Source organism: Megascapheus bottae, chromosome 31 (assembly GCF_031878675.1).
Source record: "Megascapheus bottae isolate mThoBot1 chromosome 31, mThoBot2.hap1, whole genome shotgun sequence".
Lineage (NCBI taxonomy): Eukaryota > Metazoa > Chordata > Mammalia > Rodentia > Geomyidae > Megascapheus > Megascapheus bottae.
In genome coordinates, this window is record NC_143539.1 from 3,006,462 (window position 1) to 3,028,547 (window position 22,086).

General features: G+C 55.7%; 2 protein-coding genes across 5 annotated transcripts; one reads left to right on the plus strand and one right to left on the minus strand.

Annotated features, from left to right (window-relative positions):
• Positions 1 to 7,297: 7,297 nt before the first annotated feature.
• Positions 7,298 to 19,098, minus strand: LOC150043583 (galactoside alpha-(1,2)-fucosyltransferase 2-like). 4 transcript variants are annotated; one of them, XM_090322402.1, is made up of 4 exons: positions 18,954 to 19,098; positions 14,878 to 14,967; positions 11,732 to 11,831; positions 7,298 to 8,849 (listed from the first exon to the last, which is right to left on the minus strand). In XM_090322402.1, exons 2-4 carry the CDS (start codon positions 14,902 to 14,904, stop codon positions 7,825 to 7,827), a joined length of 1,152 nt encoding a protein of 383 aa, XP_090178528.1. In that variant the 5' UTR covers positions 14,905 to 14,967; positions 18,954 to 19,098; the 3' UTR covers positions 7,298 to 7,824. The 4 variants fall into 4 exon arrangements, with proteins under 4 accessions (XP_090178528.1, XP_090178527.1, XP_090178529.1 ...); XM_090322401.1 differs by having other exon boundaries at positions 14,878 to 14,992; positions 18,954 to 19,017; XM_090322403.1 differs by lacking the exon at positions 14,878 to 14,967.
• Ntn5 (netrin 5) lies at positions 16,450 to 19,154 on the plus strand. The gene is made up of 2 exons (XM_090321980.1): positions 16,450 to 16,573; positions 18,763 to 19,154. Exons 1-2 carry the CDS (start codon positions 16,450 to 16,452, stop codon positions 19,152 to 19,154), a joined length of 516 nt encoding a protein of 171 aa, XP_090178106.1.
• Positions 19,155 to 22,086: the final 2,932 nt, after the last annotated feature.

Genomic DNA, 22,086 nt, shown 5'->3' on the forward strand with positions numbered 1-22,086 from the left:
GCTCGTGGGCTTCCTCCACCCTGCCGGGGTCCCCGGGACTGCAGGAGACCTCCACGTCTGCTCATCTTGCACCGCAGTGGGTTCGAGCCTCCCTTGGCGCTGCTGCACGTGGAAGAGGGTGGAGGCGATGAAGATGAAGATGATTAAGTGGGCCATGGGGAAGGAGAAGGGCGTCTGCAGGGTGCCGCCCATGGCCGTGGGGAGGGGAGCACGCACTTGAAGCCTCGCAGCAGTCTTCAGGGCTTAGGAAGGCATGAGTGCCTGTGTGAAGATTGGTGGTGGTGAAGATAGAGGAAAAGCCAAGGAGACACGTGCGGATGGCTCAGGCCTATAATCCGAGCTCCTCAGGAGGCTGAGCTGTGAGGAGGCCTGGGCACAAAGTCTGTGACACTCTTATCTCCAATGGACTACCAGCAAACCAGAAGTGCGGCTGTGGTTGTAAATGGTAGGATACTAGCCTTGAACCAAAGAGCTCAGGGACAGTGGCCAGGCCCTGCGTTCAAGCCCTATGATTGACTTAAGGAAAAGGAGGAGGAGGAGGAGGAAAAGGAGAAGGCGAAGGAGAAGAAGAAAAGAAAGAAATGGCAGGATAGGGAGAAAGAGAAAGGGGAGTGGTCCATCGCTGTTCTGTGAGCCATCCTCCCTGGATAACAAACTGCCTCTGTCCCATCCTTTGGTCCCAGTGTGTGGATGGCTCTGTGGGCCTGGTCCCAGCAGGCAGGGCTCCTGAAGGAAAGGCCAGTGTCCTCCCACAGTGGGGAGGTACTGGGGCCAGGCGGGGGGTAGGTTGCTCTGATGTGTGTGCAGTGTTCTGTTTGGCTCCAGCGGAATCCTTTCACTGTACAAGTGACTGGAAGCTAATGGCTCCTATCTCCTGCTTCTAGTCTTTCTGGCTTTTTCCTGGTCCTAGACTCAGACTCCAACTTGATGTCTACCACCTTTCCTCATTGGCTCGAACACTACCAATGGAACCACACCTCCAATCCCTTCCATTGCATGTGGCTAACATTTTTTTTCCTTCTTTTTCATTTTGGTGGGTCATGGGGCTTGAACTCTGGGTCTGGGCGCCGTTCCTGAGCTCTTTAGCTCAAAGCTACTGCCATACCCCTTGAGACACAGCCCTACTTCCTGTTTTCTAGTGATTAACTGGAGATAAGAGTCCCACCTTCTTTAGTGTCAGGGATGGCTTTGAACCTTCATCCTCAGATCTCAGTCTCCCCAGTAGCTAGGATTACAGGCATAAGCCATTGAACTGCCTAACAACTTTTTTTTTCTTTTTGCCAGTCTTGGGCATTGAACTTATGGTCTGGGTACTGTTCTGGAGCTTGTTCTGCTCAATACTACCCCTCTACCTTTCGAACCACAGCTCTACTTACATTTTTGTCATTAATTGAACCTAAGAGTGTCATGGACTTTCCTACCCAGGCTGTCTTTGAACCACAATCCTCAGATCTCAGCCTCCTGAGTAGCTAGGAATCAAGGTAGGAGCCATCAACCCCAGGCCCCTTCTTATTTGTTGATGAAAGTCTGGCTAGCTTTGTGCCTGAGCTGGCCTTGAATTCTCCATCTTCTTGCCTCCATGTCCTAAGTAGCTGGGATTACAGGCAGGTGCTAATCTATCAAATCTACTTGAAGTTTCTTTGCATGTGGGTGGTGTGACCCCCATTTTATAGCAAAGGGAGGATAAGGCTTAGTAGCTAAGAGATGAGCTGAGGGAGGGGGACTAAGGCTGCAGGAGGCGCTGGGAGGGCGCACAGGAGAGTGGAGATGGGAAAGCCAGGAGTGTGGCTTAATGGTAGAATGCTGGCCTAGTATGAATGACGGCCCAGGTTCAATTCCTCGGTACTACATAAGTAGAAAAAGCTGGAAGTGGTGCTGAGGCTCAAGTGGTAGAGCTCTAGCCTTGAGGAAGCCCAAGGACAGTGCTCAGACCCTGAGTTGAAGCCCCAGGACTGGCAAAAAAAAAAAGACAGAGTCCCATCTATGCCTGGAAAGAGGAAGCAAAGGTCAGAGAGACATGTCTCAAAAAGAAACGCCTAACACCTGAAATCCTAGCTACTGGAGCTAAGGATGACATTCAAACCAGCCCAGGTAGGGAAGTCATGAAACTCCTACCTGCAATTAACCAGCAGAAAACGAAGTGGGGCTGTTGCTCAACATGAGAGGGAGCTAGCCTTGAGTGGAAAAGCTCAGGGACAGCAGCCGGGTCCCAAGTCAAATCCCAGGCCCGACAGGGTACAGGTACAGAACTTGAGGGAAAAAGGATACAAAAGTGCAGAAGTACAGCTCACTGGAGCCTGGTGAAAGTGACCTAGTCAACTCTTGGGTAGAGAGAGGAGGGAGGGACTGGGAGAGAGTGAGGCAACAGAAACCATTGTACAAAGTCCAGGAGCATAGCCTAGTGCTAGAGTGCTCACCTAGCATGCATGAATCCCTGGGTTCAATGCCTCATTCTGAATCCCAGAAAAAGTCAGAAGTAGTGCTGTGGCTTAAATGGCAGAGTGCTTGCCTTGAGCAAAATATGTTCAAGGACAGGGATCAAACTTGAGTTCAAGCCCCAGGACTGGGGGAAAAAAAAAATCACTGTACAAAAGGAAATGGACTCATTATCTGATTCATGTAATTGTAATTCCTCTATACATAACTTCTGTAATAACAACAATAACATAATAGCAATTTTCTTTCTTTCTTACTTTCTTTCTTCTTTTCTTTCTTGTGGGTCATAGGCTTTGAACTCTGTGCCTGGGCACTGTCCCTGAGCTCTTCAGCTCAAGGCCACCACCCTACCCCTGGAGCCACAGTTGTACTTCCCATTTTCTAGTGATTAATTGTGATAAGCGTTTCCTGTTCTTTAGTGCCCAGGCAGACTTTGAACCACAATCCTCAAATCTCAACCTCCTGAATAGTGAGAATTACAGGTGTGAGAAACTGCGCCTGGCTAAATTTTCTTTCTTAATAAAGATTTTACATTGGGCACCAGTAGCTCACTCCTGTAATCCTCACTACTCAGGAGGCTGAGATCTCAGGATTGCAGATCAAAGCCAGCCCAAGCAGGAAAGCTGGTAGAACTGTTGCCTTCAATGAACCACCAGAAAACTAGAGTGGTGCTGTGGGTCAAAGTGGTAGAGTGCTAGCCTTGAGCAAAAAGGGAAAAGAAGCTCAGGAATAGTGCCCATGCCCTGAATTCAAGCTCTAGGACTGACCAAAAACACCAAAGAAAATAGAAGAATGAGTTGTAGGTGGGGTTAAGGACCCACCAAAGGCCCAGGTCTTCCTCCCTGGGGGCCTGGTAGGTGAGGAAGCCCAGTGACAGCTGCAGGGTAGGTGTCTACCATGCTTGCCAGATGGGAACAGGAAAATCCGGATATTCCTAGTAGAGCCCTAGCCTTAGCTACACATTTATTCCCAAGTGGTTCCTGGAGACAGGAAAGCAGGAGGGGGAAAGGGGGGAGGGAGGGAGCTGGTGGTCTGCAGGAGGGGGGAGGGGAGAGCCATGGCTGGGTGGACAGGTGAGGTGGAGGGAGCTGTGCAGGGCCAGCAGGCTGGGTAGGGTGAGTGACCAGGGGCTGGAGGATGAGGAGCTGGGGGCTGAGAGTGGGGCTCCAGGAGAGGGGGGTCTTCCCCAGCCAATCCCCTTCCCCCTAGCATCCAGCCAGGCCTGAGCTGTATTCTCCCCTCCCCACACCAGCACCAGGATCATGTCCTCAAGCCACCCCTGAGCTCCCACCTGGCCTGGCTCTGCCCCCCTCACATGTGCTGCAGGGTGGGGAGACCCCCGCCCCCCCCACCGTCCTCACCTGTCCTGGGACAGGAAGCCAGGAATGGATGACAGGGTGCTTCTGCTGTGTGACTACTCCACCTCCCTTCTGCTCAGCTCTTCATTCAGAACCAGAGAACCTTCCAGAGCTTTTATATATTTGTCTGTGGCCATAAAACCCCGCCCAGGGTATACCTGGCTTGCCAGAAACTAGTGTGGTAGAGCTGCAGGACTGAGCTAAGCCAGGGGCCCTCCTCCCTCCTAGGTGCTCCTGGCATGCAGGCCAGGAGGACAGCCTGGAGGAGGGGTCAGAAGCTAGCTAGGGCAGGCTCCACTGACAGTCCTGCCACTGGGCATTCTGAGAAACATTCACACCCTGAATGTCCTGCCAGCATCTCCCCATCTCAACCATTGTGGGCACTAGATGTCCTAGGCACAGAGAAGCCAAGCCTAAGATCACATGGGTAGACACGCTAAATGGAGATTTAACCCGGGCAGGCTGGGTGGCTGGGTCCTAAGAAATATCTCTTCTTCTCAGTTGACCTTCTTCTAGAAGCTACTTCCTGGATGTCACGTGCACATCCACACATGGAATCCTGGGCCTGAATGGCCGCCCTGTGTGTCTGCGTGAAGTCAGGGGCCAGCTCAGGAAGGAATATTGCTGGAGAATCAAGCTGCTGGGGAATGGAACCGGAGAGGATTGGGCGCCAAGTCCAGCAGGTAGAGAAGGCCCCGAGCAACTGCAAAGAGAAATGAGAGGTCGTAAAACAAGCAAAGCAGAAGGCAGAGGTGCACAGCTGTCACCCTAGCTCTGCGGGCGGATGAGATGGTGAGGATGAGGGGCCGGCCAGGGCTGGAGCATCTGGGAGACCCCATCTTTACCAGCTGCCCTAGCAAGGGGGGCTGCCAGGGGGCGCAGTGAAGGGGATTCCACCTGAAGAAGCTCACTCCGCGCTTCCCCACCTTCTCGGGGCAGAGGCGGCAGGGTGGGCAGAGAGGCCATGTCCACTCATGGGGCCATTTCCACTTGGCTTACCTGGGACTCGTGCTGAGTGGGTTCAGTTCAGTTGCAGGCTACAGGTGGCAGGTGTGAGTTTCTTCCAGAAGGAAGGCTCCTCTGCCAGCTCCCTGATCCCCAGGACTTAAAATATTGCCACCATAGGGGCTTGGCTGAGTTACTGAACCACGCCTGTGCATATCCGCAAGCTTTCAGCGCTCACATTATTGACTCACCCTCACCCTCACCCTCTTTTTGGTCACTAGATTACTCTGATGGTACAGCAGGGCTTGGTTAATGTCAACAGGAAACTGTATTCCATAATCTGCTTTTGTTGTTGTTGGTAGTGGATGTGGGATGAAAAGCCAGAGCCTTTTGCTTTCTATGTATTGTATTACTCAAGCCATGGTCCTCCCCCCCTCCTGCCTATTTTTTGCCAGTCCTGGGGCTTGAACTCAGGGCCTGGGCACTGCCCTAAGCTTCTTTTGCTCAAGGTTAGCACTCTGCCACTTGAGCCACAGCACCATTTCCAGGTTTTTCTGTGTATGTGGTACGTAGGAATTGAACCCAAGGCTTTGTGCATGCTAAGCAAGTACTCTACCACTAGGCCACACTCCCAGCCAATGGTGGTGAATTCATGCTTATTTTTTTGGTTGGTTATGAGGCTTGAACTCTGGGCTTAGGCTCTGTCTCTGAGTTCCTTCTGTTCAAGGTTTGTTCTCTACCACTTGAGCCACAGCGTCACTTCTGTTTTTTTCCCCTCTGTTCAATCGTAGATAAGAGAGTCACAGACTTTCCCGTGCTGGCTGGCCTCAAACTACCATCCTCAGCTCTCAGCCTCCTGAGCAGCATCGGTTATAGACGTGACCCACTGGTGCCAAGCGATTTGGTGCACATTAAGCACTGATTCCAGTCAAGTGGGATGGTTCACCCCTGTAATCGCAGTTCTTGAGAGGTAGAATCAGAAGCTTGAGGCCGCCACAGTCTCCCCTCTAGGCAAAACGCCAGCGTTTACCTGAGAAATCCCTAAAATCAGGTGTACGGGTGGAGCTGTAGTTCAAGTGGTAGAGTTCCTACTTAGCAGGTGTGAGGTCCTGAACCCCAAACCGAGAACCATCAAGAAGCAAGACACAGAAGCAACAGTCTCTACTCCGGAGAGCCACTGCAACACAGTAACACAATCCGGGGTGGGGAGGGGAAATGCCAGGTTCTCAGATTTCTGCTTCTGCCATCCAGAGCCCTTCAGAAATGACCCCATCATCAATTTCACCTCCATCTTTATCACAGAGCCCATCGGCCCAGGGGAATTTGGGACAAAACTCAACCCCTATAGTGGGCGCTGATGCCTCTCGACTCTCATCCCAGCTTCTCAAGAGACTGAGCTCTGAGGATTGCAGTTCAAAGAAAGCCCAGGCTGCACATCCCAGGAGACTATTAGGAAAAGGCGCGGGGTCAATGCCAAGGTCCTAAGTTCAAGCCCCAGGAGTGGCGGCCATGCACACACCCACACACACTTAGACTCTCAGAAGCAGGCAGGGGATCTTCATGCTAGACACAGGGACCAGAAGTATCTTTTTCCTTCCTTCTGCTGCGGGGCATGGCTGTCTCTGCAGACCTGGCTTTAGAACTTGGGGCTCAGCTGAAAGCTCAGTAAATATTTGCGTAGGAAACCAGAGTTCTTCGTTCTTGGCAGCTGCGGCTTCCTGGTTTTTGGGGTGTGAGCAGCACAGAGGGTGAAGGGCACAGCTAGGCACCCTTCCTGGCTGTACCACACAGGGTTCCACCTGGCTCTGGAGCCAGCGTGGCACCTGCTGCCAGCCACTTCCTGATGGGGCTTCTGAAAGGGGACCTGCAGGTGGCAGGCTGCGGGAATGGCCCTTCCAGAATCTTCCTCCACACTGTCCCCAGTGTTCCCACTGTTCCCACACTGGCCCTGGCTCTGCCTCTTGGGGGTGAGGCTGCAGCGTTCCTACCTGCCCAACTGGGGATTCAGCCCCAAACCTGGGTTCAAGGCCAGCGTGATCCATAGTGCCCCTGCTAGTTTCCTGGTGACTCATTGGATAAGAGTCTCACTGGGGTGAGCACCTGTGCCTGGCTTCAGGTTCTTTTAGACAGCCTAGTGCATGAGCAGGGACTCGGTGGGAACACACCCACATGGAACACGGGAGGAGAGGCAGTTGGGGTTTGGTAGGGTGGTGGAATGTGAGGAGATGGTAGCTCCCATGGGTGAGATGGTGGAGCCATCCCTACTGGGGATGGCTCCCGTCAGTTCCTGGACTGGATTCCATGGATGCAACCGGAAGCCATGTCCTGATAGTCCAGCTCAGCCTTCTGGGCAGAAGGCATGGAGGAGCAAGTTGCAGAAGAGGATTGAAGGGGTCAGAGCAAGAGCATGAAGATTCAAAGCCAGCCCAGGCCTGAGGTGGCGGCGAGTCACCATCCCAAAGAATGAGCAGGACCTGGGCCTGCAATCCCAGCCATGCAGGCCTCCTGAGCTCCTCTCATCCCTCTGTGAAGCTACAGCACAGCCCCCGGTGGGGCTGTCCCCAAGCGGTGACAGGCAGTGGGGAAGGGCACGCTTTGGTCAGGACGGTGGGGTGGGTGGGCTGGGATCAGGCTCTGGGCCCCTGCCTGGCTCTGGGTTTGTGCAGCAAGTGGGGGTTGCAAAGGGAGATGTGGTCAGGATTCGCTCCCACACGGGCCTCCCGGGGTGGGAGCTGTAGGGGACAGCTGGGTTCACACACACATACATTTATGGGGCGGGGAAGGAGGGGTCACACAGAGGTAAAGCCATCTGTCCACCAGCACTCAACTCCAAAGTGGACCAAACCTGGATTCACATTTCACATGGGGAGGTGGGGCAGGGTTAGTGAGGTACACTTGTAATCCTGGCAACCCAGGAGGCTGAGGAAGGAGGATCATATTCTGAGGCCAGCAGGAAGAAAAGAGCAGAATCCTATAAACAAAGGAAAGCCCCAAGTGGCACGGCGGCAGAGTGCAGAGCTCTCAGTTCAAACCCAAGTACCACCCAGAAAAAAGAAAGAACAGAACAACGAGGCATCCTGAGGGACTACGGGTCCTTGTGGCGGGTGTGTCCGAGGTCAGCATCGATGCCCACCCACTCGGGCAGGAAGGCCGCCTGTGGCTTGAAGACAACTTGGAAGGGGGAGCTGGGCAGGGTGTGATTGGCCAGGTAGACAGCATCCCCGCCGGCCAGGTAGGCCGCCCAGAAGCCAAAGGTTCCAATGGTCATGATGGTGTGGTTGCACTGGACGAGCAGGGCGAAGTCCTTGCCTGGAGAGCCCTGACGGCCATTGCCCGCAAACACCACGTCCCCAGGAGCGGCCTCCATGTTGGCCCTGCACCAGGCCATGTCATCGCTGGTGACCACAAAGACCGGAGATTCGAACTGGGCTCGGAAGTGGTCCATGGCCTGCTGCAGGTAGCTGCGATCGGCCACCACGCCCTTCCACACCTTGGGCATGACGTGGACGTAGTCTCCCCTGCGCACATGCACCCCGACGAAGGTGCGGGGCCGGCCCCCGTGCACCCGCAGGCCCCGCAGGAAGGCCTGGGCCTCCTCCCGCACGTGCTCGTGCAGGCTGAACTCCCGCAGGATGTCAGGGCGCAGGTGGTGGTAGAAGGTCCAGGAGCAGGGGTAGCCGGTGAAGCGCACGTAGCGGCCGGCGATGTGCCGGTGGCGCTCCTCCATCCAGTCGTTGAGGTGGTAGTTCTGCCAGCGGACCCCGCGCTCCGTGGAGCTGTGCAGCACCGGGAGGCTGATTCTAAAGATGGGGGCCAGCGCGCTGTGCATGGACGCGGGGATGAAGGCCGGGCGCCCGTTCATCTTGGCCAGGGCGTAGAGCGTGGCGTACTCGCCCATCTGGTTCCCCAGTCGGCCTTTGGAGTTGATGGTGAACATGCCCTCTGCGGGCAGATGCTTGGGGACCAGGACCACGCGGGCTGAGTAGGCCCAGGGCCCCGGCACCAGAGCCAGGCGCTGGTGGCAGTGGAAGATGCTGGACACCACAAAGATGAGGACGAGGAAGAAGAAGGAGGAGAGGGGCGGGCAGGCAGCTCTGCATCTGTTGATGGCTGCGGGAGGAGAGAGGACGTGGTGATCAAGGAGTGGGGGGGCCTCCATCACTTGAAATTCCACCCACTCGTCCAGGGTCAGCCTGAAGACCACAGGTGTTCTGGGGGTCTTTCTGTCTGATGCTGCGGGGACACCCCCAAAACATGACCAGTGCTGGGTGCTGTGCAGCTCTCTGAATCTGTTCAAACGCATGTTTGGGCTGCATATTTGAAAACAGCACTGTTGACCTAGTTAACCTACAACCAGCCACTCCTCTGGCCAAACTAAGAAGGGCGGGTGCACGAAATGGAGGATCAAGGTTTGAGGCCAGCCTGGGCAAAAAGTTCTCAACAGCCCTTTCTCAAGCAACAGGACCCGAACACGGCACTGTGCATGCACATCTGTTATCCTGGCTCCTGGACAGGCAGAAAGAGGTGGATCAAGGGGAAGGAAGGCCTGAACCACCACGAGACCCTGTCTAAAAACGAAAGCAAAACAAAACAAACCCAACTGGGAGGCGTGGCTCAACCTTCGGCTGAAGCCCAGTATTGGGAAACTCCAAGTCTTCTGTGTATCTGCTGCATGTTCGACACTGGCTAGAGGAGGAAGTCAGTGCAGAAGAAATGGTAGGCAATTTCTTCTCCCTTTTTAAGGAGGCACAGCATGGAGGAGGCCCAGAGCCAGGCTGTGTGGTTATAGAGGGTTCGATGCCGGGGCGGCTGGGCCTTTGTCTGCCCTCTGTAAAGTGGGGTTGCCCAGCCATCAAGGGGTGGGATGGGTCCAAGGTACCACGCAGTCCCTTGATCTTGGCAGGCCCACCCCTGCCTTGATTAACCAAATAAGGGAAAGTGTTGGCATCCTGGGCACCGCCCCTGGCTGAGTGCAGAGCAAGGGGCTGTGAAGGCCAAGCCGAGCTGCCATCTGCTACTGGACTCTCGTGTGCTCCCTCTGGCGGCCGTTTCAACCACCAGCAAGCCCAGCGGAGCGCAGTTTGCAGAGGCTGCTGGGCCAGGGCTGGCTGGCCCTGCCTGGTTGGGGGGGGGGAACAGGACAACCCCAACTGGGTAAGGGGACAGCGCCTGGCCTGAGCCCGTGCTTGGGACACCCATGCGCTTTACTGTGGACACAGCAGCTAGCTGGATCTTGGGGTCCTGCAGTGTGTGGTCTGTGTGTGGCCCAGAGCTAGGATCAGACTGCAGGTCTGTCCTAGCTCACTGTGTCTCTGTGACTGCCCAGGCCTTATAGCAGACAAAACAAACAAACAAACAAAACCCCAAACTAAATAAAAACAAAAGGGCAGGGCCAGAATTTTGGCAGAGCAATAGAGTGCTCGGGCGGGAGTTGGATTCCACAATACCACATACATAGAAAAAAAACAGAAGTGGTGCTGTGGCTCAAGTGGTAGAGCTCTAGCCCTGAGACAGGCCCTGAGGGGAGGGGCTAGAAAGGTGGCTCAAATGGCAGAGTATTTGCCTAGCGTTTGCTAGGTCCTGGATGCAGTCCCTGGGAGAAGGGAGGGAGAGGGAAAGGGGAAGGAGGGAGGGAGGGAGAGAGAAAGAGAGAGGGAGAGTGAGGGATGCCAACCCAACTTACTTTAGGCCAAGAGCAGCTCAGGAGTCCATTCTGGACTTCCAATATAGTCTAAGGGAAAAACAGACCCTGCCAGCACCCCTCAGAAGCCCTGCGCCCCACCTGAGGGCTGCCCTGGGGAGGGTGAAGGGCTGGGTGCCTGGGGAGCCCCTGGCCTAACAAGCACGTGGCCCTGAGTGCAGTCCCAGTGCTGTTCCCCAGTTAAGATCTGGTCTGTGCCCAGACCGCTCCCCCCAGGGTCTGGAAGTTGCTAAACACCACAGCTGTTCTGCCTATCCAGAACAAAACAAGCTCCTCCAGGGGATGAGGGCTGAGGGACTCCTTGTCCTGCAGGTGAGACAAAAGGAAACCGTAGCGGAAGGGCTCCTCTTCCTCCTGGGTTTTCCTTAGCAGCGGAAGCCAGTCTTCAAACTGTTACATCAGTCTGGTAGCTGCTGCCTGAGTCTGACAGGGTATCTGCCCCCCTCCCACTACCTTCCCCCCTCCCCCGCCCCACTATAACCTAAAGCCCCCAAGAGCCTGATACCTTCCTTCTAAACCTCTCAGGCTGGAGCTGCCGGCTGCCTTTTGTCTATGGAAGGTGGTGTGGGGGTGGGGTGCTGCTGCCCTTGCTGGATCCATTAGTGTCACCAACCTCCCAGGATTGTCACCCTGTCACTCCCACACACAACATGCCCCCCTGAGGTGAGGTCTCTCTGGCCACTACACCCTTTCGCCTGCAGTTAACTTCCCAGCCTGTAGAATCCACTTCAGGTCTCGCTCCTTGCTCCTGCTTGATGCTGGCACCCCAGGGTTCCCCTGAATGAAAATCACGGTCTTGGATTCCCAGTGGTGGGCTCCTGGGTGCCCTCAAGACCAGCCTGGGGTGGGGGGGTACTCAAGGTCAAACAGCAGCAGACTCTGTGACCCCCTGCCCTGGCTCTGCCCGCCTCCACAGGGGGCAAGGACACAGTTTTTGCATGGGAATTCAGGTTCCAGGCACTGGTGGCAGGGGCCTTTGAGCTCTGCCTGTCCCCAGAGGCCCTGGAGCTGGAGGGGGTGAATTAGTCTCCTGCCCCCAACCCTCTGCAGGGCTTCAGGGTCTCCAGGGCCCTAAAGCAACTGACCATGAGGACCAAAGGTTCCAGTATGGCCTGGAGTGCAGGCAGGGGCCGGCGGGAGAGGGGGCCGTGAGGAGACACCTCCCAAATGGGCAGGTCCACTTCCGCCCAAAGAAGATCGTGCGGAGGCCAAGCTACCACACAGCATGGCATGCAGAGGTGGAGTGAGACCCCCAGACCCAGGACTCCCACCTTGTGGCAGCCCCTCCTACCTGCTCGGAGCCTCCTGGGCCAGCCTGCTCCCGAGGGCTTGCGCTGGGCCACAGCGATCACCAACCACACAGTCTCGGGTGGCGGGGCTGGCTGGGGTCCCTGTGGGGAGAGCGTGGCGGCGTTGGTGAGGGGCCTGGGGAGGGGGGGAGGTGGTGTTGGATTCTGAGGGCTCTGTTCTCAGCTCCCGCCCAGAACCCCCACTGGCTTGGGCCTAGGAGCAGCCAGGCTCCCTCCCCCAAGCCCACCGAGCGCCCACTGCGGGCCGCCGCTGCCGGCTCTGGCTCCTGGACACTGGGAATGAATGCTGTGTTTGCTCCTCTCTTCAGAACAGGTTTGGCCAACACCTGGGGTGGCAGTGCGTGTGTGTGTGTGTGTGTATGTGTGCATGTGCGTGTGTATGCGTGCACACACATGTGCCATGAGCATGGGGACTCCCACCAGCCCAGAAGAGGCCCGTGGCTGGTCCATGCTTGGGACTGGGTGGCGCAGTGGGAGAGAGAAGGGTAGAGGCCCCAGGAGCACCAAGCAACTCACAGCCTGGTTCTCTTGGGGGCCTAGGGCCAGAAGGTGGAGTCCCCAACCACCCAGGAAGAGCCATGTGCTCTTTTGCGGGGAACTGGAGCCTTAACAAGGCTGAGCTAAGGAGGAGTCCAGGCCACCACAGGCACAGGATGGCACCAGGCCCATGGTCTGGGGACAACCAGCATGTGGTGGGGACACCAGACCAGCAGCCTGGGTGCAGATTCAGATCCTGAGATCTTGGGCCCTGAGATCCCAAGGCCCAAGGGTGGCCTGGGTGGGAAGGTTGCAGGCTGGATCCTTCTGGGCTCTTAATGTCCCCTGAGGTCTGGATGTCTGTCCCCTAGGGTGCTCTCCTGCTTTGCCATGTCTCCTCTTCCTCATTACTGGGCCCCGACATCTGCTCTCCCATCTGCTCAGAGGACCTGAAGACAGATGGCTCTGTGGGGACTCAGCTCCCCAGGCTCAGGGGCTGGGTGGCAGGAGGGACGGAAGTAGTTACCAAGTCCGAGAAGCCTAACTGGAGGGTCCCCACACCCCAAGTTTTGCCTTTGGAGCCCCGCTGCCCCCAGAGCTGGAGTATCTCCAGCTTCCTTAGCACTGGTTGCCTCATCTGCCCCTGGGCAGGAAAGAGTTAAGGTGGAGGCTGGGGAGGGGGCTCTGGGGCTGTTTGGTACTGATCCTCCTCCGTGCCCAGGGTGTGGAGAACAAGGTTAGGCCACACATGGGAAAGGCCTCCACTCTGATCTCTGTGGGCCGGGGACTCGCCTTGGCTCTGATGTCCCCACCGCCTGTGGCTGCTCACTGCCCTTGGGGTCTGCTTGTCCCTCCAGGCCCCCACGATCCGATCTACAGCTTCCTATGGACTCTGGGGGCTGGGCCAGGCTGTCTCAGCCTCCTGCCTCTGCTACCTCTGTCCCTGTTGCCAGGCCATCCATTCCTGCTCCTCCTGTCTCTAGTCCCCTGACCAGCCCTGCTCCAGTCCGTCCGTCCGTCCGTCTCTCCCTTGTACCTCTCTAGGTCTCCACATCTGGTTGCTTTGGTCCTTCTGTCCCCCCACCCCCCCATCCCCAGGGGCCCTGCCCCTCCATGCTGATGGATAACTCTGGGGTGTTAAGCTCTGGATTAGTTCAGGCAAAATTCTCAATTTTGCTTGCGTTCTTTCCCCTTTGGGTTATGTAAACAGTAATTCCCCCCAGATGGAACTATTTTCCTCGCTTCAAGGAGCCAGGCAGGGCTGGGAAGGGGCTGGGCTGGGGCGGGGGCTCAGCAGGGAGTCTCAGCACCCCTCCTCTACAGGTGCTGGCCTGGCTGCAACCATGCCTGTGACCCTGGTCCTCCTGCTCCTGCTGAGCCTGGCCACCTCAGACCTGGACCCTTGTTACCATCCCGGGGGCCGCCCCCGCTTCTGCCTCCCACCAGTGACACAGCTGGCCGGAGGTGTCTCGGCTTCATGTCCGCAGGCCTGTGTCCTCCCTGCAGGGGACGGCCCCGGCTCCACCTGCAATGGCAGCCTGACCCTGGACCTGGACGCCCCCTTCCTCTTGACGGCTGTCAGCCTGCGCTTCTGCACCCCAGCACCCCCAGCCCTCGTCCTGTCTTCTGCATGGGCCTCCGGTGGCCCCTGGAGGCCACTGTGGCGCAGGCCCACCTGGCCAGGAGCCCTAGGAGGGCCTGAGAGGGTGACCTTCCGCTCCCCATCAGGCCCAAAGGCCAGGCTGGCAGCCAGATACCTCCGTGTGGAGTTTGGGGGCTGGGCAGGGCTGGCAGCTGCTGGGGTGAGAGGCCGCTGTCAATGCCATGGCCACGCTGCCCGCTGTGCTGCCCGAGCCCGGCCCCCTCGCTGCCGCTGCCGCCACCACACCACAGGCCTGGGCTGCGAGAGCTGTCGTCCTTCCCACCGGGACCGGCCATGGCGGCCAGCCACACCCCAGCACCCCCATCCCTGCCTGCGTGAGTCATCCTGCCCTGTTCTTGTCCCTGAGGTGCCCTCCTGCCTCCCAGATCTGCTAGCTCCTTGCCCCTCACTCTTCTGCCCCATCCCTTCCCCCCTCTCCCTGCCTGCTGGGCACCTGGCATGGCTGGGCTGGGAACCCTGCTTCACCCCTGCCCAGCTCCTGCTAGTGCTGTCTTTTGGGCACTCAGGCCACAGAGAGGAGGATGGCCAGAATAGGGTGAACCCTCAAGGCAGAGCCGCGCCCCTCTGTTTCTGGCATATCCCAGAGTGTCTGCCATGTTACCATCCCCAGGGAAGCAGGCAAGCTCCAAGATGGGGGTGGGGGGAGATCGAGGGAGAGGGGTGGCAGGGGGTGGCACTGTTCCACAGGATTGCAGGGCTGAGTAGGGAGGACTTCTCCAGGGATGCAGGAGGGAGGACTGCTCAGGAATCTCAGTGCTGCCTTCCCTTTGGGTATCCTGGCCTGGACTGCCAGGGCCTGGCCTCTTCAGACCCATGGCCCCTTCCTACCTCCTGCTCTACCCTGGCCTGGGACCTTAGAAGAGGATCTGAGTACAACACACACACACACACACACACACCTTCATTGTCCCCCTAGGCCACAATGTCCCCATGACCCCAGGGTCTCCATTCGGGAAGCTCACCCCCCCATTGGCCAAGGGGACTCACATGTCTGAAGGCTGGGGTGGGCTTCATCAGGGGCCTGGGTGAACTACCGTCTCTCTGAGGATTGCTGCTGCCACTATGCGACCTGATGACCTGGGTGAGAGACCTGCAGTGTAGGCTGAGGGGGTGGGTGGATGGGACAGACATGGGGGGGTCTCATTGCTTCTCCCCTCAAGGGTCCCTGTGGTCAGCCAACAAAGGGGGACACAGGGAGGAAGGGCTGTCTTAGCATCCTGTCTGTCTGTCCCACAGGGCCCTAAAATCCAGCTGTAAGGACCATTTACACGAGCAGCCCCTCATTGACTCGTGTGTGTGTGTGTGTGTGTGGCTCTGGGGATCTGCACATGCTAGGCTAGCACTCTACCATTTGAACCATGTCTCCAGCTCTTTCATTTCTATTTTTTTCTTTTTTGTTGTTGATTGTGGGGTGTGGCATGAATTCAGGGCCTGATACTGTCCCTGAGCATTTGTGTTCGAGGTTAGCGCTCTACCACGGTGAACTACAGCTTCCCTTCCGCCTTCCTGGTAGTTTACCAGGGGTGAGTCTCAGGGACTTTCCTGCCCAGGCTGGCCTCTAACTACAATCCTCAGATCTCAGCCTTCTGAGTAGCTAGGATTACAGGCATGAGCCACCAGCCCCTGACCTCCTGTTTCCTTTTGGAGACAAGGTCTCACTAATCTGCCCAATGGCCTTGAATTCAGATCCTTGTGCTTCTGCCTCCCAAGTAGTTGGGATTACAAGTATGTCCCTCTGTCGTGCCTGGCTAATTTTTAGAATCGATTTCCCTGGGGGGGGGGCGGTCTCTGGATAGTGAGGGCCTCTAAAGACCCGAGAGCTGTCCCAGGAAACTGCACCATGCCACTGTGCTCCCTGGAAGCAGCAAGAGCACTGGCTGTGCAGTCAGAAGGCTGGGTCCCAATTCTGCCTCCCACCCCTCCCTGCACCTCGCTTTCCTAGCTGGAAAGTAAAGATGGGAGGGGGAGCTATATCGACCCTGCATTGTACCTGGCGCACTCCGGAGCCCACCATCCACTCCATGCCAGGCTGAGGGGGTCCCCAGTGCACAACAAGCACCTGCTGTATCTCACTGGCTTTGTCCCTGGCCCTGATTCTCCAATTCACTCCTAGCCTGTTCCTGCAACCAGCATGCACGCCGCTGCCGGTTCAATGCTGAGCTGTTCAGGCTGTCAGGAGGTCGCAGTGGGGGTGTGTGTGAGCGGTGCCGCCACCACACAGCTGGGAGACACTGCCACTACTGCCAGCCAGGCTTCTGGAGGGACCCGAGCCAACCCATCACCAGCCGAAAGGCCTGCAGGGGTGAGTGCTGCCCTAGGCCAGGCCAAAGGGAAAGACAGGGCAGTCTCCAGGGTCTGAAGGAGGAAGGCTCAGCCTGGACCCCTGCGTCAGAGGGAGGAGGGCTGGGCCTGGACCCCTGTGTCGGAGGGAGGAGGGCTGGCCCGGACCCCTGCCTGGGTGTGATGGAGGGGGACATTTAGTAGGGCCCCTCTGGGTCCCAGATTCCCCACACCCTATCCTCTCCCTGCCTAGCCTGTCAGTGCCATCCTATTGGAGCAATGGGAGGCACCTGCAACCAGACCAGTGGTCAGTGCTCCTGCAAGTTAGGGGTCACAGGCCTGACATGCAATCGCTGCAGCCCTGGCTACCAGCAGAGCCGGTCCCCCAGGATGCCCTGCCAGCGTGAGTCGCGGAGTCCCCCAGCGGGGTGTAGCTCTGAGTGGGGAGGGAGGGAGGGCTGGGGAGGAAGGAAGTGGGGGCACTACAAGAAGAGGGGCTGCTCTTGAAAGAGAAAAGCAAGGGACTCTGACACATGTGAGTCAGGACACCTAGATTCTGTGTGTTGGGTGTGGGCTGGCTGACAAGGTAAGACTCAGTTTTTCATTTGGACTCACAGGAATTCCGGAAGCAACTACCACCCTCGCCACTACCCCTAGGGCTTCCAGCTCTGGTAAGAGGCTGGCACAGAGATCCCTGGGCAACACGAGGGAATGGGAATTGGCCAACTGGGCCAGAGGTTATGGGCATCCCCAGCTGCCTGTGGAGGCAGAGAGAAGGATAGGTGGGATAGAACACATGTTCCAGACTTTAGGGATCTACTATAGTCTGCCCGAACCCCAACCCCCACAGACCCTCAGTGTCAAAATTACTGCAATGTCTCAGACACCAGAGTACACATGAGCCTTTGGAGATACTGCCAGCAAGAGTACGGTGAGTGCCTGGGGAGGCAGGGGAGGAAGGGCCCCTGGGAGGCTCAGAGTTGCTGATCACTGGTTGGCCTGTCAGTTTGTCTTTCCCTTCCTCCCTTCTTTCCTTCCTTTCCAGGTACTAGCATCTGAACTCAAGGTCTAGGCAGGCACTCTTATCACTTGAGCCACATCTCCAATCCTTTTTTGCTTTCGGGTCATGTGTTTTTGCTTGAGTGTCTTAGACCCACAATGTGCCTATTTACACCTTCCACATTCCTGGGAACCAGAAGCACACTCTAATGTCCAGCTTATTGAGGGAGATAAGGATCTCACTAACATTTTGCCCAGGCTGTGGTGAAACCAAGTCCCTCCTAATCTCTTCTCTTGAGCAGCTGGCATTATACCTGTGCCCCACCAAGTCAGCCTATTTTTCTTATCTTAACTGAGAAGGGTGCTAGATTCTAGAGGAGTACAAATGGAAGACAAAAGACAAATCTTGTACTAAACTAGGCGCAATGACTTACGCTTATAATCCTAGCTACTCAGGAAGCTGAGATCTGAGGATTGCGGTTCAAAGCCAGCCCAGATAAGAGTCTCTGAGACTCTTATCTCTAATTAACCACCAGAAAACTGGAAGTGGGACTGAGGCTCAAGGAGTAGGGTGGTAGCCTTGAGTTGAAGAGCTCAGGGACAATGTCCAGTCCAGAGTTCAAGTCCCAGGACTGCCCCCCCCCCCAAAAAAAAAGAAAAAGAGAAAAGACAAATCTTGTGTCTCTTCTTCACACGTTCTTGGACTTGCAAATTTCAAAGGGAGAGACAGAGACAGAGACAAAGAGACAGAGAGAAGAAGACAGAAAACAGAGAAAGAAAAAGTGTGTGTGCTTGTCCGTACTGGGGCTTGAACCTAGAGCCTGGGTGCTGTCTCTTAGCTCTTTCACTCAAGGATAGTATACTACAATTGAGCCACAGCTCCAGCTCTGGATCAGTGATGATAAGAATCTCACAGTCTAGTCCAGGTTGGCTCCTAACTGTAATCCTCAAGTTGTGAGTACATTTTCTTTTTGCCAGTCCTTGGATTTAAACTCAGGGTCTGAGTGCTGTCCTCGAGTTTTCTCAAGGCTAGTGCTCTATCACTTGAGCCACAGCACCATTTCCAGTTTTTTTCTGTGTATGTGGTACCAAGGAATTGAACCCAGGGCTTCATGCATGCTAGGCTGGCACTCTACCACTATGTCACACTCCGGGACCTAACTGTGATCCTCAGATCTTGGCCTCTTGAGTAGCTAGGATTACAGGTGTGAGCACTGGTGCTAGGCTTTCACGGGGCTCCCCCACCACACCTTTAATTCCTTTATCCGTTTCTACTAATAAGACCCCTCCAAATCCCATCCAACTTATACCAGCCTCCTCTTCCTGTGTGACCGCCACTGTCTGCTGAAGATCACACTGCCTGGCCCTTCCCAAGCATGATCCTGGGACCCCAAACCAAAAATCATACATACCTTTCCCTCCTAATCCTGGCTCCCGCCCTCCTCAAGTCTCAAGGCCACACTTCCAGTCCCCTCACCCTCACAAGGTAAAGTCTTGCACTTTGAACCATCCCTGGTGGGCCAGTCTCCCAAGAAGACGACCTCGAGGTACCCAAAGGCCTCACCACCAGGCCTGACGCCCCCCTCCCCTCAGTTCTACACGCGCAGGTGCTGGCGGAGGTGGAGGAGGCAGTGGCGGACTCAGTGTGGCGGCGGCTGGCCGTCCACGTGCTGGCTGTGTACAAGCAGCGGGCACGGCCGGTTCGCCGAGGCAGCCAGGAGGCCTGGGTGCCCCGCGCCGACCTGGCCTGCGGCTGCCTGCGCCTGAGGCCCGGCACCGACTACCTGCTGCTGGGCGGTGCGGCCGGAGACCCGGACCCCGCGCGCCTCGTCCTCGACCGCCGCGGCCTCGCCCTGCCCTGGAGACCACGCTGGGCCCGGCCGCTGCGGCGGCTGCAGCAGGAGGAGCGCGCCGGCGGCTGCCTGGGTTTGCGGCCTTCAACCGCAAACCCCAAGGTTCAAGAGGAGCAGGGCCCCCCAAGCTGAGGAACTTCGGAGCCCGGGGTCAGCCGCGCCGTTGACCTCTCCGAGGGCGTGGGAGGGAGCCAATCAGAAGCCGCGGAGCTCCTGACGTCACCGGCACGCGCCAGCTCGGGGCGGGGCCGCCAACGAAAGGCGGCAATCTGCCAGTTGGAGTTTTGGGCCCTTGATTGTTGGACTTTGAGCCGGGCCATTACCCCAACAGTAAAGTCAAATGGGGAGGGGGAGGATTTAGGTCCTTGATGTCCTTGATCCATGCTGGCAGAGTCTCTAGCGAACGCATGAAGCTGGTCTTGAATAAAACTGCCAGGCTGAGGTAACTACTGGCCAATCGGATGCAAGCGCGCCTGTGACGTCACTGAGTACCGGTCAGACGTGTTGGTTGGTGATTGGCCAAAAGACAGGAGGCGGGGTGTGGCTGGAAAAGGAGGGAAATTTAACGAAGAAAAGTCCAGCATTTCCAGAAAGTTCCAGATTTCGGGATTTTCTGTGTGATAGGCCTCAGTATAATCTCTGAGAAAGGAATAAAGAGGCTTGTGAATCGACCCTTTCCTGAGAGAACAGCCACCTGGAAGCTGGAGAGTGATTTGACATCACTTGATGCTGAGAAGAATTCTGTTCCTACTCAGCAACTGGTCATCTACAGGCCCAGAGGGGTTGGGTAAAAAGGCAGGAAGCAATAAATCCTATGGAAAAGAAAGTGGCCTCTGCATCTACAACCAACGGCAATTTCAAATTTCAATAACCCCTGGGTTATGTTAAAGGAATCTTAGAAAAGCAATATGATTTCCCCACAAAGCAAATAAGGAAACTGAGGCTCCCAAGGGGCTTCATATTAAGTTATGATGCTTTCATTTGGCCAGGATCCTGAAGTAGCTGTGCAGGAAAACAACTGAGCCCCAGAGATTTTGTAATGGTCATGTCCTATGGAACCAGCCTTCAAACTTTAATTTCTAGAGCTACGCTACCCCCAAAACAGTAGCCAAGAGTCCCAGTGTAATGAAAATGGGGGTGGGGTGGGGATGCAAACTTAAAAATTTGGCTGGGATATAGTTCACAGATAGATCTTGCCTGTTTAGGCACTCTTAAGCATGAAGCCTGGAAAAATAATTACAAATCAGTTCTATACCAGTGGGACACATTTTAAGTGGCTGTGTGTTGTGCTCTTGGAGACTTGTTTTTTTTTTTGCATTTTTTATTGTAATTAGTAAAAGGGTTACATGATATTTGCCAGATAGAAGGTGCATTAATTCACATACATTGATACCCTTTCACATGTCTTGGTACCCAATTCCCTCCCCCCCCCTTGGAGACTTTGATCTAGAGCTATACCACCTATATTCGAATCCACTCTCTGCCCCTTAGGATAAAGTGGAGGATGAAATGAGTTTATCTACATACAGCACGACTTTAGCAGTGTTAGGCACACAGTAGGGGCTGTGTGAATTTCTTAGCCCACACCCCCCATGAGTTAAACACCCAGAGACCCTGCACTCCAGCTTCTTTGCTGGAAGTTGAGGGCAGGAGAAGTGGGCTGTGAGAACCCTCAGGGCTGCAGAGCCCTGGCACTGCCACCTCCCACTGAGAAGCTGGGGAGGTGGGAGATGAAAGCTGGAGCAGGGTGAACCCCATATGTTCCTTATGACCCAAACTTTGTTCCCAGCACCCGAGACAAATAGGCATGAAATCTACATCTGGGCCCACCTCCGCCCCTTTCCCCTCTGGGCACAGAGCCCAGTCTGTCTGGGCTCCATAATGGAGGTGGCCCAGGTGGCCATCAGAGCTCAGAGGAGGCCTTTTCTATCTCATGGTATTGCTAACTGGCCTCCTGGAGGGGAGGTCTCCTGAAATGTATGAATATTTGAGTAGGAATTTGTCCAGCAGCAAGGTGGGGGAAGGAGGGAGCCCCAAATAGAAGCACTAGTTCATCCCAGATGGCCTGGTGTGGAAACAAAGGAGAACTGTGATGGGCATGGTAGTGCACACGTGTAAATACAGTACCCTAACCCTGGAAACTGAGGCAGAAGGATCATAAGTTCAAAGTAAGCCTGGACTACATAACAAAACCTTGTCAGAAAAAAGGGGGGGAAGGGATGGAAGGAAAGAAGGGTCAGAGAGAGAGAGGGGAGGCAGCCAAGACATCTGGTGCCTTTAAGACCTGGCTTTCAGCCTGGGATTTCTTTCCCTGCGAGGACTGGGGGCCATGGAAAGTTGGTGAGCTAGGGAAGAGCAGAGCAGCCTCATTATCCGTGACATTGCCAAAATGGGGAGATATGGGCAATTATTATCCCGTAAGTGGCTCAGTTTATGAAGGAAGCACAGAGAGGTCCCTAGTCTGGCCTGAAGGTCAAGAAATTTCTTCACATCCTCTCTTCCTTCTCCTCTTCTTCACCTTTGTGTTGGAATTGGAGCTTGAACTCAGGTCCTCAGGTTCTTGCTTAGCTCTTTCCCTCAAGGCTAACACTCTGCCACCTGAGCCAGAGCTCCACTTCCAGCTTTTTGGTGGTTAACTGGAGATAAGTGTCCTCATGGGCTTTTCCATCCCTGGCTGCATTTGAGCCTCAATCCTCAGATCTCAACCTTCTGTGTAGCTAGGATTACAAGCATGAGCCACTGGCACCCAACTTTGTAGCTTATTCTTTTTGCCAGAGTCTCCTGCTTTTTCCCAGGAAAGCCTTGAGCTTTGATCTTCCTATTTCTGCTTCCAGAGTAGCTGGAGACATGGATGTGTACCACCACACTGGACTGTACTTCTTATGAACCTCTCACCCTCTCCATCGTTGAACTCAGGGCTTTGTTAAGATGAGGGCTGCTGCTGAAAGCTGGTGGCTCACGCCTGTAATCCTAGCTACTCAGGAGGCTGAGATCTGAGGATCACAGTTCAAAGCCAGCAGGGGCAGGAAAGTCCATGAGATTCCTATCTTCAATTAACCACCAG